At 46.4% G+C, this 13,897-nt stretch overlaps 1 protein-coding gene across 1 annotated transcript; it reads left to right on the forward strand.

Moving 5' to 3' along the window:
- Positions 1-5,424: 5,424 nt before the first annotated feature.
- On the forward strand, positions 5,425-10,086 carry RNASEL (ribonuclease L). Its single transcript, XM_058808924.1, has 6 exons — positions 5,425-6,859; positions 7,598-7,686; positions 8,640-8,830; positions 8,943-9,063; positions 9,363-9,484; positions 9,835-10,086. Exons 1-6 carry the CDS (start codon positions 5,425-5,427, stop codon positions 9,968-9,970), a joined length of 2,094 nt encoding a protein of 697 aa, XP_058664907.1. The 3' UTR covers positions 9,971-10,086.
- The last annotated feature ends 3,811 nt before the right edge of the window (positions 10,087-13,897 follow it).

Raw genomic sequence — 13,897 nt, forward strand, 5'->3', positions numbered from 1 at the left:
ACTGAGAGTCACATGAGCATGACCAAGCACATAAACCCTGGGATATTCCCACTTGGAAATATAATAGGAAAGCACGTGAAGGGAACATGAAGGAAAAAAACCCCTCATCCTACTATTCATAGCTCCTTTAAAAAATTATTTTGCCCTTGGCAGGCAGTTTTTGTTGCCACATTTTGCTCTGTGTCTATTTGTGGCTGCTGGGAGGACAAGGATTCTCGGGAGATGTCCTCTCAGGGGAAGGGATGCAAAAATGGGTGTGAGTCCATCAGAATGGAGGAGAAGGGAGATTTGCTTAGCTGTGCCCTTGATTTCCCTGCTGTCTGTGTCTCAGCAGCTCATCTCCTGAGTCCCTGGGTGTGTGGGGGCAAATAATGGCTCTGCAGATGTACAAATACAGCAGGAACTCCATAACCCAGAGACTACAGAATGGTGATGGTGGAGAGGAGCTCTGTTACTCCTTGGAGAGCCTTTCATTCCCTGGAAACTGCCTGTTGCAAGGACTCAGAGCTCAAATTTATGGCTCTGTGAAAAACAATTTGGATCAGGAAACCACTGGCAGCAAACCTTTCTTCCCTGGATGCAGGCACAGGACACTCCTGCCACAGCCCTGCTGGTTGCAAACACCTCATTCCCACCACCAGGTTTGGATTCTTACCATCCTAGGGATTTTCATCTTGCCACTGTAAGATAATAAATGACTTTAATTAAACCAGCAAGCTGAAGAAGGCTCTTGCACTTGGGTGGGTGGGTGATGTCATGTTATTATACTGGCTTATTTTTTATGCATTTTGGCTTTTTTTTTGATGTCTTTACTGGCTTTGAAGCTGAGATGTGCCCTTGCTCTGGTTGTTTATCTGTTTTGCAGCCTGCAAATGGGTATTTGAACACCAGCAGCTGCAGCCACAGCCCTGGTCAAACTGGGAGAGATTCTTGCTGTGAATTAAAAATGAGATGCAGAGAGGCGTGGGACAGACTGGAGATTGCCCCTGAGCTTTCACAGTCTCTGTCCCTCTGGGGCTGTGTCAAGGCCTCCTGTGGCAGCACAAACTCTGCAGAATTCCATGCAGAGACCGTGGGATGTTCCCAGAGTCTGTGGTTGCTGTGGGAAGCAGGATGCCCATTGAGGTACAGGGATGGGATTCCTGCAGAGGCAGAGTTTGGTGACAGCTGGCATGGAGATGTGAGCAAGGGAGTGGGATATCCACAGAAAACACACACAGGGCTGCACCCAGAGATGGGACCTCTCTTTTAGTCCCACACATCATCCCCTCCTTCCACTGGGCTCTGCACAATGGCAGTCTCCAAAAACAGTTTTTACAATTATAGAGATGATAACTCAAATTATAATGAGAGCCAAAACGAGATTGCTGACTACAACAAGCCAAAGACCTTATAATTATCTATTTGCCTTTAAAAAAATATTACCTTGGCTGAGCTTTGCAAAATTCAAATGGCAGAAATGCCAAATTTTAGAGTTACCTACTCTAAAAGCTCTTCCCCAGCCAAACAAAATCCACCCTGCATCCACCCCACCCCTTTTCAGGGCTTTTCCCTGCCCTTGTGCCTGTATCAGGCCATGTCTCCATGTCCAAATGCAGATTCCCAGTTTGTGCATGTGCCCAGGCCCCAGGGAAAGTCAGGGATGATTTGATGGATACAATTCCAGCCCCATTTCAGATGCGAGCTGCGTCCTGCACAGTGCACTGGAGGTGCACAGGCTCTGCTGAGCTCATCTCACCTCACAGGGCAGGGAAGGATGTGGGAACCCAGGGCACCACTGGGAATATTTCTCTGTCTGCTCTGGGGTGCCCTGACACCCAGGGCAGCGCTGACTCTGACCCTCATTCATGGAGAAAGGGCAGCACTGACTCTGACCCTCATTCATGGAGAAAGTTTCCCAGATTTCAAGATAGACTGGAATCCACAAAAGTGTGGAATAGATTATAGAGAGCAGTGCAGGTGTGTCACTGGGTGAGAAATTCAGGGTTTGGGATTTTCAGTGTGCTGTGGATGGAAGCAGATGGAGGGCACAGGGTGTTGTTCTGGCTTTCTTCTTCATGCTTCTTCTTCATTCTTCTCCATGGGTTTGGGTGGCATTTTGTAATTGGGCAGAAAAGTCCACATCAGGGGCTCTTTGGGATCAGTTATTGGGTTAAAAGGGAAATAATCCAGGTGTCAGTTCTTAATGGGATAGTTTAGTCTTAAAAGACTTTGTAACAAGAGATCGTTGGCCATTTTGTGCCTTCTAATGAAAAGCTGCCCAACTCACAGTAGTGAGACTGTTTTACTGGTAAGAAATAATAAACACTTGAGTCCAAACATGAAATACTATCTCAAGTGCCTTCAACCAAGACACAGAGAAACCACAACTGGGGTAGAACCACAAAGGAAACTGGGTGGGACACCCCCAGAGCCTGGGCTCCTCCTGTGTGTTTCCTGCACAGGCTTTCCAGGCAGATAAAGAGGGCCTGGAGGAGCAGGCTGGGTGTTTACACAGAGCTGCCTACCAGGGGCAGGGTGCCAGGGTGATGCCAGGGAGGAACCCACACATCTGCAGCTCAGCAGATGTGGAATTTAGCTGGGTGGAATTTAGCAGCATTCAGTCCCCTCATGTGGATGGACTTGCCAAAAAGGTGAGTGTGAAAAACACCAATCACTTGTTTTTAAAATTTTAAAAGTTTAAGAATTATAAAATGGTTCTAAAAATAGCAATATAATTAGAGTAATAATAATTTGGACAATTTGGATTAGGACAATATGAGACAATAGAAACAAAGAATTACAGACAGTCCAGGTACCTCTTTCTGGGCAAAATAAGCCCAAAAAAGGACCCACGCTAACAGAGGATTAACCCTTAAAAGCAACAGCCTGTTGCATATTCATACACCTCATCCATGATGCATAAATTCCATTCAAACACAGGATTCTGTCTGGTCAGTGTCAGCTTCTTCCTCTGAATCCTGACGGTGTCTTCAGGGCTGAGTGAGGCGGGAAGAAGTTCATTTCTCCTGACAATGGAGCAATAAATTCTCTTTCTCTGAAAGATTCAGGTGTCCTGTGGCTGCTATCTTAGTGTGAGTCCTTTCTTTAAAAAAATATCTTACATATCACAGTTTCTATTTTAACCTTATGTTATAACCTAAAACTATATTTAACATATAGTAACCTAAAAAAAAAAAAAAGTTACTTTCCTGCATGCGCCTCCCCCAGAACCCCAGCATCCTCCTGGCCAGGCCAGCACATATCTGGGAACACCTTGGTGGCTGTGTCATTGTGGGCAGGGCTGGGTGATACATGGCGACACCCAGGCATGGTCAAAAGTCAGTGGGGCGGGGATAGAAATATTTAAACATTTCCTGGAGTGCAGGTCATGTGACTCTGCTGCTCGGAGGAGGAGGAGGAGGAGGAGGAGGAAGGTGCTCAGCCCCTCTCTTCCTCCTCCCTAGGGTTCTGCTGTCCTGACAGGGGTGAGGAACTTGAGCCCCACTGTGACCTGAGGATGCTGTGCTGCTTTTCTGGCCAGGAAAGTAACTTTTTTGGTTTTTTTTAATGTGTGGCAAAGGTATAGAAATTAATACAAGGAAATGAAATGCATTAAAATAAATGAAATACTGTGTTTGTTTCTTGAAATTCTTGAAATTCAAGAAACAAACACAGTTTATTTATTTCCTGTTGAGCAGGGAAATAAACCATCCACAACCCATTCTTTGGCTTTCCTGAGGGTAAATTCATGTAAATTTATACTTTGCTTTTATACCTTAAGACTTCTCTGTCCCTTTCCTGATTTGCTTAGGTAATTTATTTCCATTTCATGCTTGTCAGGCAGTAACTCCTTAAAGTGCTGATCAGAAAATGGGTATTGGAACCCCACTTTTTCTAGATATCAGATAGATAAAGGCAAATTAAGTCCTTCCTGATCAATCTCCTAACATGGTGAAAAGCTTAGGAGAGGCTTCCTGTCAGGAGAGGTCTCCTCTTGGCCTGTAGAAGCAGGAGGGATTAAGGATTTCTGTCTCACTGCAGGTGTTGGATCACGGGCAGTCAGGACTGTGTGTGGCTGCCATCCAAAACTGAAGGGGAATGTCCATCTCCACCTATCACTGATGGCTTATCAGGTAAACTGGGATGAGTCTGAGGTGATATTTACAGCAAAAGCAGCAGGGACACCTGTGGGAGAGGGGCTGGAGGGAATGTGCTTTCCCCTGAGTTAAATCCTCATCAGCTTTTACCTGTATAAACAAGAACCAAGTTAAAGAGAGCTGCACTTTCAAGAACACCTTGTGCTTAAGCTCAGTGAAAACCATCCTGACCTTGACTAATGGGCTTTATTCTCTCATAAAATACTCTCCTCAAATTAAAAAGAGGGGGGGAAATGTAGTCAGCACAGCAAATTCTCCAAGTCAGAAAATCTCTAGCTGGGAATTCTTATACTGATGTTCTCCCCTCTCTGAAATCATAGGAAAATGTGTGCAGGAGGGGCTGGATTTGAAATGGGTTGGATGAAAGGCATGCCAGTTCTCTTGAATACAGGAAAATTCAAAAAGCCAAACAAATCAGGATTAGAGGAGAAGCAGGGGTAAAATCCATGTGTGTGGCAGCATGTGAGTATTGCTGAAGGAGTAGGAGGCTATAAAGACATGAGAAAACAATAATTATGCCTCTTCTAGACAACATCTTTAGAGGATTTGGGTCTTTCCCTTCTATTGGCATTGTAGCAGCTCCATGGAGATGGTACTAATGGAAAAGTGGGAGGGAAAGCACTGGTTAAATGGCAAAAATCCAAATTAAATTTAGGTACAAAGACTTTGGTGGAACATATTTGTTTACAATTTCAATGATTCTCCCCAGTCACTCACACACCATCACCTGAGGGGCTGGGGCCAGGCAAGGAAACAAGGGGTCCATGAGTGCTAAAGCTGTGCTTCTCTCCAGGCCTTGGCTCTCCCAGCTGGCACTGGCACTGCTGTCCTCAGCTGCCCCTCTCACAGGACATATGGAGTGTAAATGGTGAGCATTCACAGGCTAATGAAACAATATTTTCTGTTCATTAATCAGGTGAAGACCACAGAGCCCTCAAAAGTAGCCCCAATGTGTTTGACGTGCCTCGCCTGGCACATGCCCCACTCTGAAAGCACTGAGCACTGCACCTCTCCCATCCTTCAGGAGATGCACTGCATCCTTCAGATCCTTCAGAGAGCACTGCACCTCTCCCTCCTTCTGATGGTGAACACAGAACCCTCCCTGTGACCATCACACCTCTCCCATCCTTCTGGTGGTGAACACAGAGCCCTCTCTCTGACCATCACACCTCTCCCATCCTTCAGGTGGTGAACCCAGAGCCCTCCCTCTGAGCACTGCACCTCTCCATCCTTCTGTGGAGCCCTGGGTTCTGGTGGTGAACCCAGAGCCCTCCCACTGACTACCATGGAGCCCCCAGCTCACAACCAGGAGACCTCCACCCTTCCCAGAACGAAGACAGCAGAAGTCCTTAACTCAGAGCTAAATGATGCTGTGTACAGCAAGAACAAAGCAGCTGTGCTGGAGCTGCTGGAGCTAGGGGCAGATGTGAATTCCAAGGTGGGCAGTGGCTGGACACCCCTGCAGACCGCAGTGAGGATCGATGAGGAGGAGCTGGTCCGGCTTCTGCTGGCCAGGGGAGCCTCTGTGCATGCCAGGAAGGACAATGGGGGCACTGCCTTTACTGAGGCAGGGATTGCAGGGAACGTGGAGGTCCTGGAGCTCCTCCTGGAGCGTGGCTCAGACATCCACGAGCAGGACATCAATGGCTTCACAGCCTTCATGGAGGCTGCGTGGTACGGGAGGGAGGAAGCTTTGAGGTTCCTCTACAGCAGAGGGGCAAAGGTGAATTTGAGGAGGGAGCCCAGCCAGGAGAAAGCCAAGCTGCACAAAGGAGGGGCCACAGCGCTGATGGACGCTTGCAGGGAGCGCCACTTCTCAGCTGTGAAAATCCTGGTCCAGGAGATGGGGGCTGATGTGAACATCCGTGACAACAGAGACAGGAATGCCCTGATCCATGCCCTAAAGGAGGGTTCAGGCAAAAGAAAGCATGTGTCACCTGTGCCCATAGTTCTTTTCCTGCTGGAGCACGGTGTGGATGTGAAGAGCAAAGATGAATGTGGGAAAACTGCCCTCATCCTGGCTGTTGAAATGGAGAGCCTGGAGCTGGTGACAGCTTTGCTGGAGAAGGATGAGATAGATATTGATGATGCAGATGAGGAAGGCAACACAGCCCTGATGGTGGCTGTGGAGAAAGATGATCGCAGAATAGCAAAGTTGTTGTGTGAAAAGGGAGCGAGGACGGATCGTGGGAACCTGATTGCAGTTGCCAGGAGGAATCGTTCTCCCAGCATGGAAAATCTTCTTCGTGAGCATAAGGTCAGGTTTGTTCCAGAAACCCCCAGAGCATGGGAGCCACACAGCAAACGCTGGAGGGATCAGCTGAAAAGCCTCGATCAAATGTATCGCCCCATGATTGGCAAACTGAAGACATTTCCATACATCCAGCAGAAAATTCAGGATGGCATCTACCTCGGGCTGCATGGGGGGACAGAGGTGGCAGTGCAAATAACTCGCAGTGCAGAGGGTGACAGAGAGAAAGAGTTCCTTGAAAAATGTTCTCACAGTGAACATCTACTGAAGCTCTTCCAGTCTGAGAAGGAAAAAGGCTGCATGTACTTGTGCTTCCCACTCTGGGAGAAAAACCTCCAGGAGCACCTGCAGGACCCTGAGGGCCAGAAGGATTACAAAGCTGCTCTGAAGACCATCTTCCAGGCACTGAGAGAGTTACACTCCCTTGGGTTTGCTCACCAGGATCTACAACCCGGGAACTTCGTAATAGGTTACGTTTTGATTTCCTTATACTTTCATTTTGCTTTCTTTATGTTTTCATTTTGCTCTCCCTGAAGTTTAGAGAAGAAGGTGCCTCACAGCTGTCTGTAAAAGTAGAGATGTCTTTGTGCTGAATGGGGTGGCTTTAGATCTCTGTGGTGCTGTTCACAGGGGTCCCAGGACGAGGGAAGAGAGGAGAATCTTGACTCCATGTTTCAGAAGGCTGATTTATTATTTTATGATGTATATTATATTAAAATATACTAAAAGAATAGAAGAAAGGATTTCATCAGAAGGCTTGAAATGAAAGGAATGGAATGATAATAAAATCTTGTGACTGACCTGAGTCTGAGCCAGCTGGACTGTGATTGGCCATGAATGAAAAACAACCACATGAGACCAATCACAGATCCATCTGTTGTATTCCACAGCAGCAGATAACCATTGTTTACATTTTGTTTCCGAGGCCTCTCAGCTTCTCAGGAGAAAAGATCCTAATGAGAGGATTTTTCATAAAATATGTCTGTGACAGATCTGCTCTTTAAATAAGTACAGATAGGTTCACAGAGAGAACAAGCTTACACATCCCATTAGGTCTCCCCACTGCTCCAGGGCTCTGCAGGCAGACCAACCCATCACAGGTGCCTCCAGAGAACTGTGTTTTAAAGAAGGGGCCATCCAGAAGTCAGCAATGGACCATATGAAGTTTGCCACCTTTATTTGCTAACAATTTCTCTTATTTCCCCAGATTTAGGTGGCAAAATTTACTTGGCGGACTTTGGTAATAAAAGAAGGTCGATTGAAGGCCAAGAAGAACTTGTAAAGTCAGATCTACAGGTAAGTTCTCTGTGAACCAACCTGTGGCTTAAAATCTTGGGTGCTCTGTAGCTGTGGGTTCTAGGGAAAGGCTTTTTGAATTTCCAGCTAGAAAATGTTTTTGATTTGTGGGGAAATTGGTGTAGTGACAGGTGTTGCATAAGAGGGATGTTGGTTTGGATGCCCATCTCCTTTGTCCTGGTGCACACAGCTTCGAGGTTTGTGTTGGGTGTGTTGAGTCTTAACTTCTTTTTGCCAGGGTCAGGATTAAATGCATATAGATGGTATTTCTTGTTGGGACTCGGATGTTCAGTAGTTCTTATCTATATTGCAGTCTCACAAACCCTGAGTTCTAGAGCACTTCACTCTAACAAACTAAAAATGGAGCCATGTCTCTCTCGGTCTACAAGGCCTTTTAAGGATAAACTGTCCAACTGAGAAATAACACCTAAATCTTTTTTACTTTTAACCCAATGACCCAACCCATTTTAATTATTTTTACTTTTATCCCAACCACCTGTAGCCCACAACATGGACTTTTTTATCCAATTACACAAAACCACCCAAACCCATGGAGAAGAAGGTGAAGAAGAAGGACCAGCCTCTGCCCTAAAACCTCCATCTTGCTTTACATTTATTACTATAGTCTAAACCCTTAAACTCTAAGTTTTCCACCATGTGATATTACACACTTTTAATCAAACTACACACCCATAATCTCAGTTTTATCATTCAATTTTGGAAGCCTTCTCCGTGGCTTCAGGTGAAACGCAGTGTTCTTTTGGGGGTCAGTGCCTTTCAGCACAGAAAGGGTAATGAGATGGGATAAAAGTCTAAACTTCTCAGTGACCAGGGTTCCAACAGGTGTGTATTTTATACTTCTGAGCCCCTGCAGGGTTTGGGGATATGAGTCCTCTTCCATAGGGCTGGAGGCTGGGTGCCAGTGACACGGGAGCAGTGATGTCTCTTTGCAGGCCCTGGGCAGGCTCGTGCTCTACATTTTAACAGGGGGTAGGAAAACCCTCCAGCAAGTTGGAATTGAGGATTTGGCTCCCAATTCCCCAGATTACACAGAGGCTCTGGACCTGGTACAAAGCCTGTCCTCTCCTGATGAACGAGGCTTGGAAGGGTTGAGCAAACATCCCTATTTCTGGAGCATTCAGAGGTAAGGCCTGGGAGTACAAAGGACGTGGAATTTTGCTGTGGGAATTGCCTGTAGTGCTGGGAAATCCCACTGGGAGATCCCACTGCAGCTAATGAAGCTTCTCATCCCACAGCAGGTTCAACTTCCTGAAGAGTATATGGAATAAAATCAAAGATGACCAAAACAAAAAAAGTGTTTTTCAAGATCCTAATGTCACTAAGAAAGCTTTTCCTTATCCACAGTGGACCAAAACGGTAATTCTCTGGAATTTGGGTTGGTATCAGGCTTGAGCTGGACATTCAGGCAGAAGATTTTCTGAGTGTTTAAAAATGGAACTGGAAAAAGTAGCCCCACACAAAATACAGACAACTGGAAATAACAATTCAGTCGAATTGTTTTGCATGTAGTCAGAGGATGTTGATACTAAAGGGAGCTCTGCTAACTGGGGTGATAAAAGGGGTTGATCATTCTCAAATTGGCTAGCAAATCTTTGAAGTCTATTGGGTTTTGTGGGGTGTGAAAGGCAGGGAATAATCTGTGTGCTTTCTTTCAGATTGACAAAGATATTTTACATGCCATGGAAAAACCCAGGAATGCAAAACCTACCAAATACAGAAATAATGTCACCCAACTGCTGAGGCTCATGAGAAACATGGATGAACATAAAGATGAAAAGTAAGTGTTCTCATCCTTGCCCCTGCCATAGAATCAGAGAATATCCTGAGTTGGAGAGGACCCTCAAGGATCACCAAGTCCTGTCTTTGCCCAGGACAAGCCCAAGTATCCCCACCACGTGCTTGAGAGATCTACCCAAGATGAAAGTGAAAGACACATGGAGGTGTTGGAGCATTAGCCAAAAAAAAAAAAAGAAAAAAGGATTGAGGAGTAGAAAAGTTGCAGCTCTGGGATTTCTAGGAAACCTCTCCAAGTTATCAGAAAGCCTCTCTGGAATGGCTTTTTTTCTGCAAGGGCATCCTCCCCTTGGACAGGCTTTCAAAATCCTGTTTGCTTTTGTTCTCTTTCAGGATCACCAACAAAATAGGAGACTATGCTGAGTATTTCCTGGAGGTTTTCCCAGAACTCACCATGTATGTGTACAACAGCTTACGGCAGAACCCCAGGTACAGCCACCTCGCAGACTTCCAGGAGCCTTCTCTATAGCATGGCACTGCCTCCTGCCCCATGTCTGATTCACCATCAGTCCTTTTATTTCTTATTTATTCACCTCAAAAAGAGCTGAAGAGGTGTGTAAGGAGATGGAATAAAGCACATCCAGGGACAGAGTATGGAGGACTTGAATTAGGAAAAATTCCAAAGAATCTGGTCTAACAACCACAAGCTTTGGATGCTGTGATTTGCACTGTGATTGTATGTTGCTTGAAAAGGTTGGTTTTTGTGGGGCTTTTTTGTGTTTCTTTCTTTTTTTTAGTGTTTTTTTGTTGGTTTTTGGTTTTTTTTTTTTTTTCTGGTGTGGTTTTGTTTGTTTGTTTGTGGTTTTTTTTGTTTGGTGGTTTGTTCATTTTTGGGCAGGCTTTTTGTTTGGTTTTTTTTTTTTTTTTCCTTTGTTGGTTTGGTTTCTTTGGTTTTTGGGGCATTTTTTTTGTTTGTTTGTTTTTTTGTTTTTTGTGGGGTTTTTTCCCAAACTCCGATCATTGATCTTTCAATGACCCCATGCAGAAACAAACTTGAAATAAACTCAAATAAAAAACTGACTCTACGCTCCTTTAGGAACGAGGTTCCCCCATCCCCTCTGCACATGAAGAGAGGTTCTGCAGCACTGTCAAACCACCAGTGCTGCATCAGTGCTCCTGCCTTGGAGTAAAGGTCCTTCTGAGGGTCCTGGGAACCTCTTGAATACATTATGAAAGTTTGACTACACAGCTGTTGATGAGAAAATGCAACCTGGAGAATGCTGGCTCCTCTTGCACCAATATTTTTGGGTTTTTTACCCTTCCTCCCTGTTCTTTTTTTTTTTTGTTTTCTTGCTCATTGTGTGTTTTTCATGCCCAGAAGGCAGGAGGACACCCCAAGATGGGTGCCCAGGTCTCAGCAGTGGGGGGAGCAGGGGGCTATGGGGTGCCCTGGGCCATGGCAGCATTTCTGCTCTTGCATGAAGAGAAGTGAGGCCACAGGCTGGGTTCCTCCAGCCTCCTGTAAAATGCCACATTTCCTGCTTTCTGTGACCTTTGCAACTTCTACCATCACTGTGCTGTTCCAGTGAAGGGCTGGGTCAGGATAAGCATATGAGCCTGCAATGTGGCTGAGGCACTTACCTTAATGGTGAGAAATTAGTGAGTTTTCTATTATGACTTCTTTTTGTCATTCTCATCTACAAAATATGCTGTGTTTAAAAGAGATCCATACAAATATTTCAATGACATGCTTTAAACATCACTGCTTATTGTCCCACTGTGAAGAAATAATGTCAGGGCTCTGTTTTGATCAGCATTTTCCCTTGTGGGAAAATCTACTTTTTATTTTGGTCCTACATAGAACCCATCCCAACTGAAACCCTTCAAGAACAGCACCTGAGCTATATTTTAAGGGATATGGTGATTCCATTGCTGTCCCCATGTCATTGAGGGGAGAATTCTGTTGTGGCAGGTGCAAAAGGGCACCCTGGCTGGGGAGGCACTAGGAGCTGGCACAAGATTTTGTTGTTCTGCTGTTATGCAACAGGCAGCCTCAAAACAGAGCAGTGACTAAACCCAGCCAGGCTGTGATTTATCTCTCTGGGGTGATCTGGCTGCTGGGAAGAATTTCCAGGGATTGCTCCTGTGCTCTGTTCTGGTGTCAGAGAAGAGAGCTGATCCATGCACAGCATCTGCAGAGCAGACTGCTCCTGGAGCATCAGTGACACAGCTTTCCTGAAGAAGCTTCTTGAAAAACACACCTCGGTGGCACAGACACATCTGTGCTCACACTGGATCATTTCAGCTCTTTCTGTAGGGTTCCAAAGAGAGCTTTATTGAGCTTTTTCATCATAAGAGTCCAGAAATGAAGAGCCACTCAAAAGACGGAAAGCAGGAGTTTATATTGGGATTTTGAAGGGCAGGGCAGAACACCAGGGCCAATGGGATGAGGGCACAGGATTGGAAGGGCCAATGGGATACATTAAATCTGCATATCACAGCAAGGCATGCTGGGAGAAGCCTTTTTCCTCACCCTGACAAAGTGGTTGTAGTTTGAAGGATTTTTGGTCCAGGGGTGGGTGTGGATTTTTTTCACACATCAACCCATGGGAGGGATGGATGCAGGACTGGGAGCAAAGCTGTTGGGCTCCTTCTCCAGGCAGCACTGACAGAACCACAGCACACAGCCTCAAGCTGCACCAAGGGAAATACAGGTTGGATATTGCAGAAAGGGTGATAAAGCTCTGGAATGGCTGCCCAGGGAGGTGGTGGAGTCCCCATCCCTGGGTGTGTTTAACAAAGCCTGGATGTGGCACTGGGTGCCAGGGTTTAGTTGAGGTTCTGGGGCTGGGTTAGATTTGATGACCTTGGAGGTTTTTTCCAGCTCATTAATTCTGTGAATTCTGTGAAAAACACCAGGCTGCCTCTCCCAGGAGGATGGGCCAGTGAGACACCAGGCAGGATGGAAACTGCTGGGCAGTGCTGCAACTGGTGGTGTGGCAACGTCTGGGGCACAGCCTAAGGATGGAGGTGTCCTGAGGAGCTGGGGGCAGAACCAGCTGCCAAAATTAGTGCTGTGGTCTGTCCCACCATCAATGGCCATCTGAGAGGTGCTGCCTTTGCCTCAGGGGTGTGATTTGACCCCACACACTCCACTGCCCTGCTGTCCTGCCTGCATTTGCTGTGCCTCTGCCTTTCTCCTCTGCTGGGGCTCCCCAGGACAGCTGGCTGAGCCCAGTGAGGGGCTCAGGTGCTGCCTGTCCTGGCTCTGGCATGCTGAGGATGCACATGCTTGTGTGCACAGGGATGCTCCCAGCTCCCCGTGGCTCATCTGCTGCTCTGAGAAGCAAACCCACAAAGCAGCCCGCAGAACAGAGGCAGCGCAGTGAAGGCTGCTCTTAGGATTTGGTTTTGCTGTGCTGAGCTTCAGGCACATCTGTGAGGCCTTAGAGAGCCTGGGCTCAGCTGAGCTTGGTGAAAAGCTCACAAAAACACAGCAAGGTTTTGGGGCTGGAAGCTTTGAGGGCAAAATCAACTTCCAGCACAGCAGTTCTGAGAGTTGGTCACATTTTGTGTTGTAGGAATGGTATCAGCTTCCCAGGCCCTTCAGATAAATAAATGTTCTTGGGTTTGAGTATTTTTGATCCTCCAGAGGCAAAGTGTTGATAATCAGAACTGATAAATATGAAACATGTTGTCCTCTGCCTTCAAATGCACCTGGTGTTATTCCCAGGATGGATTCTTCTAGGATCTGGGATTAAAAAGTGGATAAAAATAGCTCAAAATGACAAAGCTGAGAGCTTGCCTCTGACAAACTGATAAAGGTTGTGGTCTTTTCTTCCCGAGGTCCAAAGAATATGTGTGGTTTCCGCAGCTTCCTGGTGACTTGGCAAAGTCACTTTGACTCAGTTTCAGCTGGGTAGAATTAAGGCCTTTGCTATGATTTGGGTAGTGCTTTATAAACACACACTGGCTTAAAAAAAACCCCAAACAACCAAAAAAACCCACCCCAAAACCCCAAACCTCACCAAAAAAAGCGTGCTGAAGCCCCAGTCAGACAGGAGCTGATTTTTGCTGGAAATTCAGAAAGGCTTTTGCAAAGCAGGCCCCATCTCAGCACCTAGCTAAGTGAACCAAATGGGCTCTCTCAGTCTTGCTACCCACAGGAAGTATTTCACTTGTGTGGGAAGGTGAGGAGCTGAGGTGCATTTCCCAGATCCACGTGAGGAGGGAGATTTGTGTGGTGTTTCAGCTGCAAACATGTGTCACAGCACCTCCCTGCCAGGGCTGTGAGCTGTGAGCTGCTGTGCTGCCACCAGGTAAGCTGGAGGATGCTGTCAGTTGCTTTATTTTTAGGTTTCTTCTTGCAGGGTGCAAACAATTCCCTGTGTCCAGGCTGCTCAGCTTCCTTGGATCACACCTGTGTGGGTGTTGTTTTGGGAGGGCTGAGCTTCTC

Source organism: Ammospiza caudacuta, chromosome 7, assembly GCF_027887145.1.
Source record: "Ammospiza caudacuta isolate bAmmCau1 chromosome 7, bAmmCau1.pri, whole genome shotgun sequence".
Lineage (NCBI taxonomy): Eukaryota > Metazoa > Chordata > Aves > Passeriformes > Passerellidae > Ammospiza > Ammospiza caudacuta.

Excerpts from the sequence above, each read along its gene's own strand:
- RNASEL (XM_058808924.1), top strand. The coding sequence starts at position 5,425 with ATGGAGCCCCCAGCTCACAACCAGGAGACCTCCACCCTTCCCAGAACG. Across the intron at positions 7,687-8,639 it reads TTGTAAAGTCAGATCTACAG|GCCCTGGGCAGGCTCGTGCT; the intron begins GTAAGTTCTCTG and ends GTCTCTTTGCAG. Across the intron at positions 9,485-9,834 it reads GATGAACATAAAGATGAAAA|GATCACCAACAAAATAGGAG; the intron begins GTAAGTGTTCTC and ends GTTCTCTTTCAG.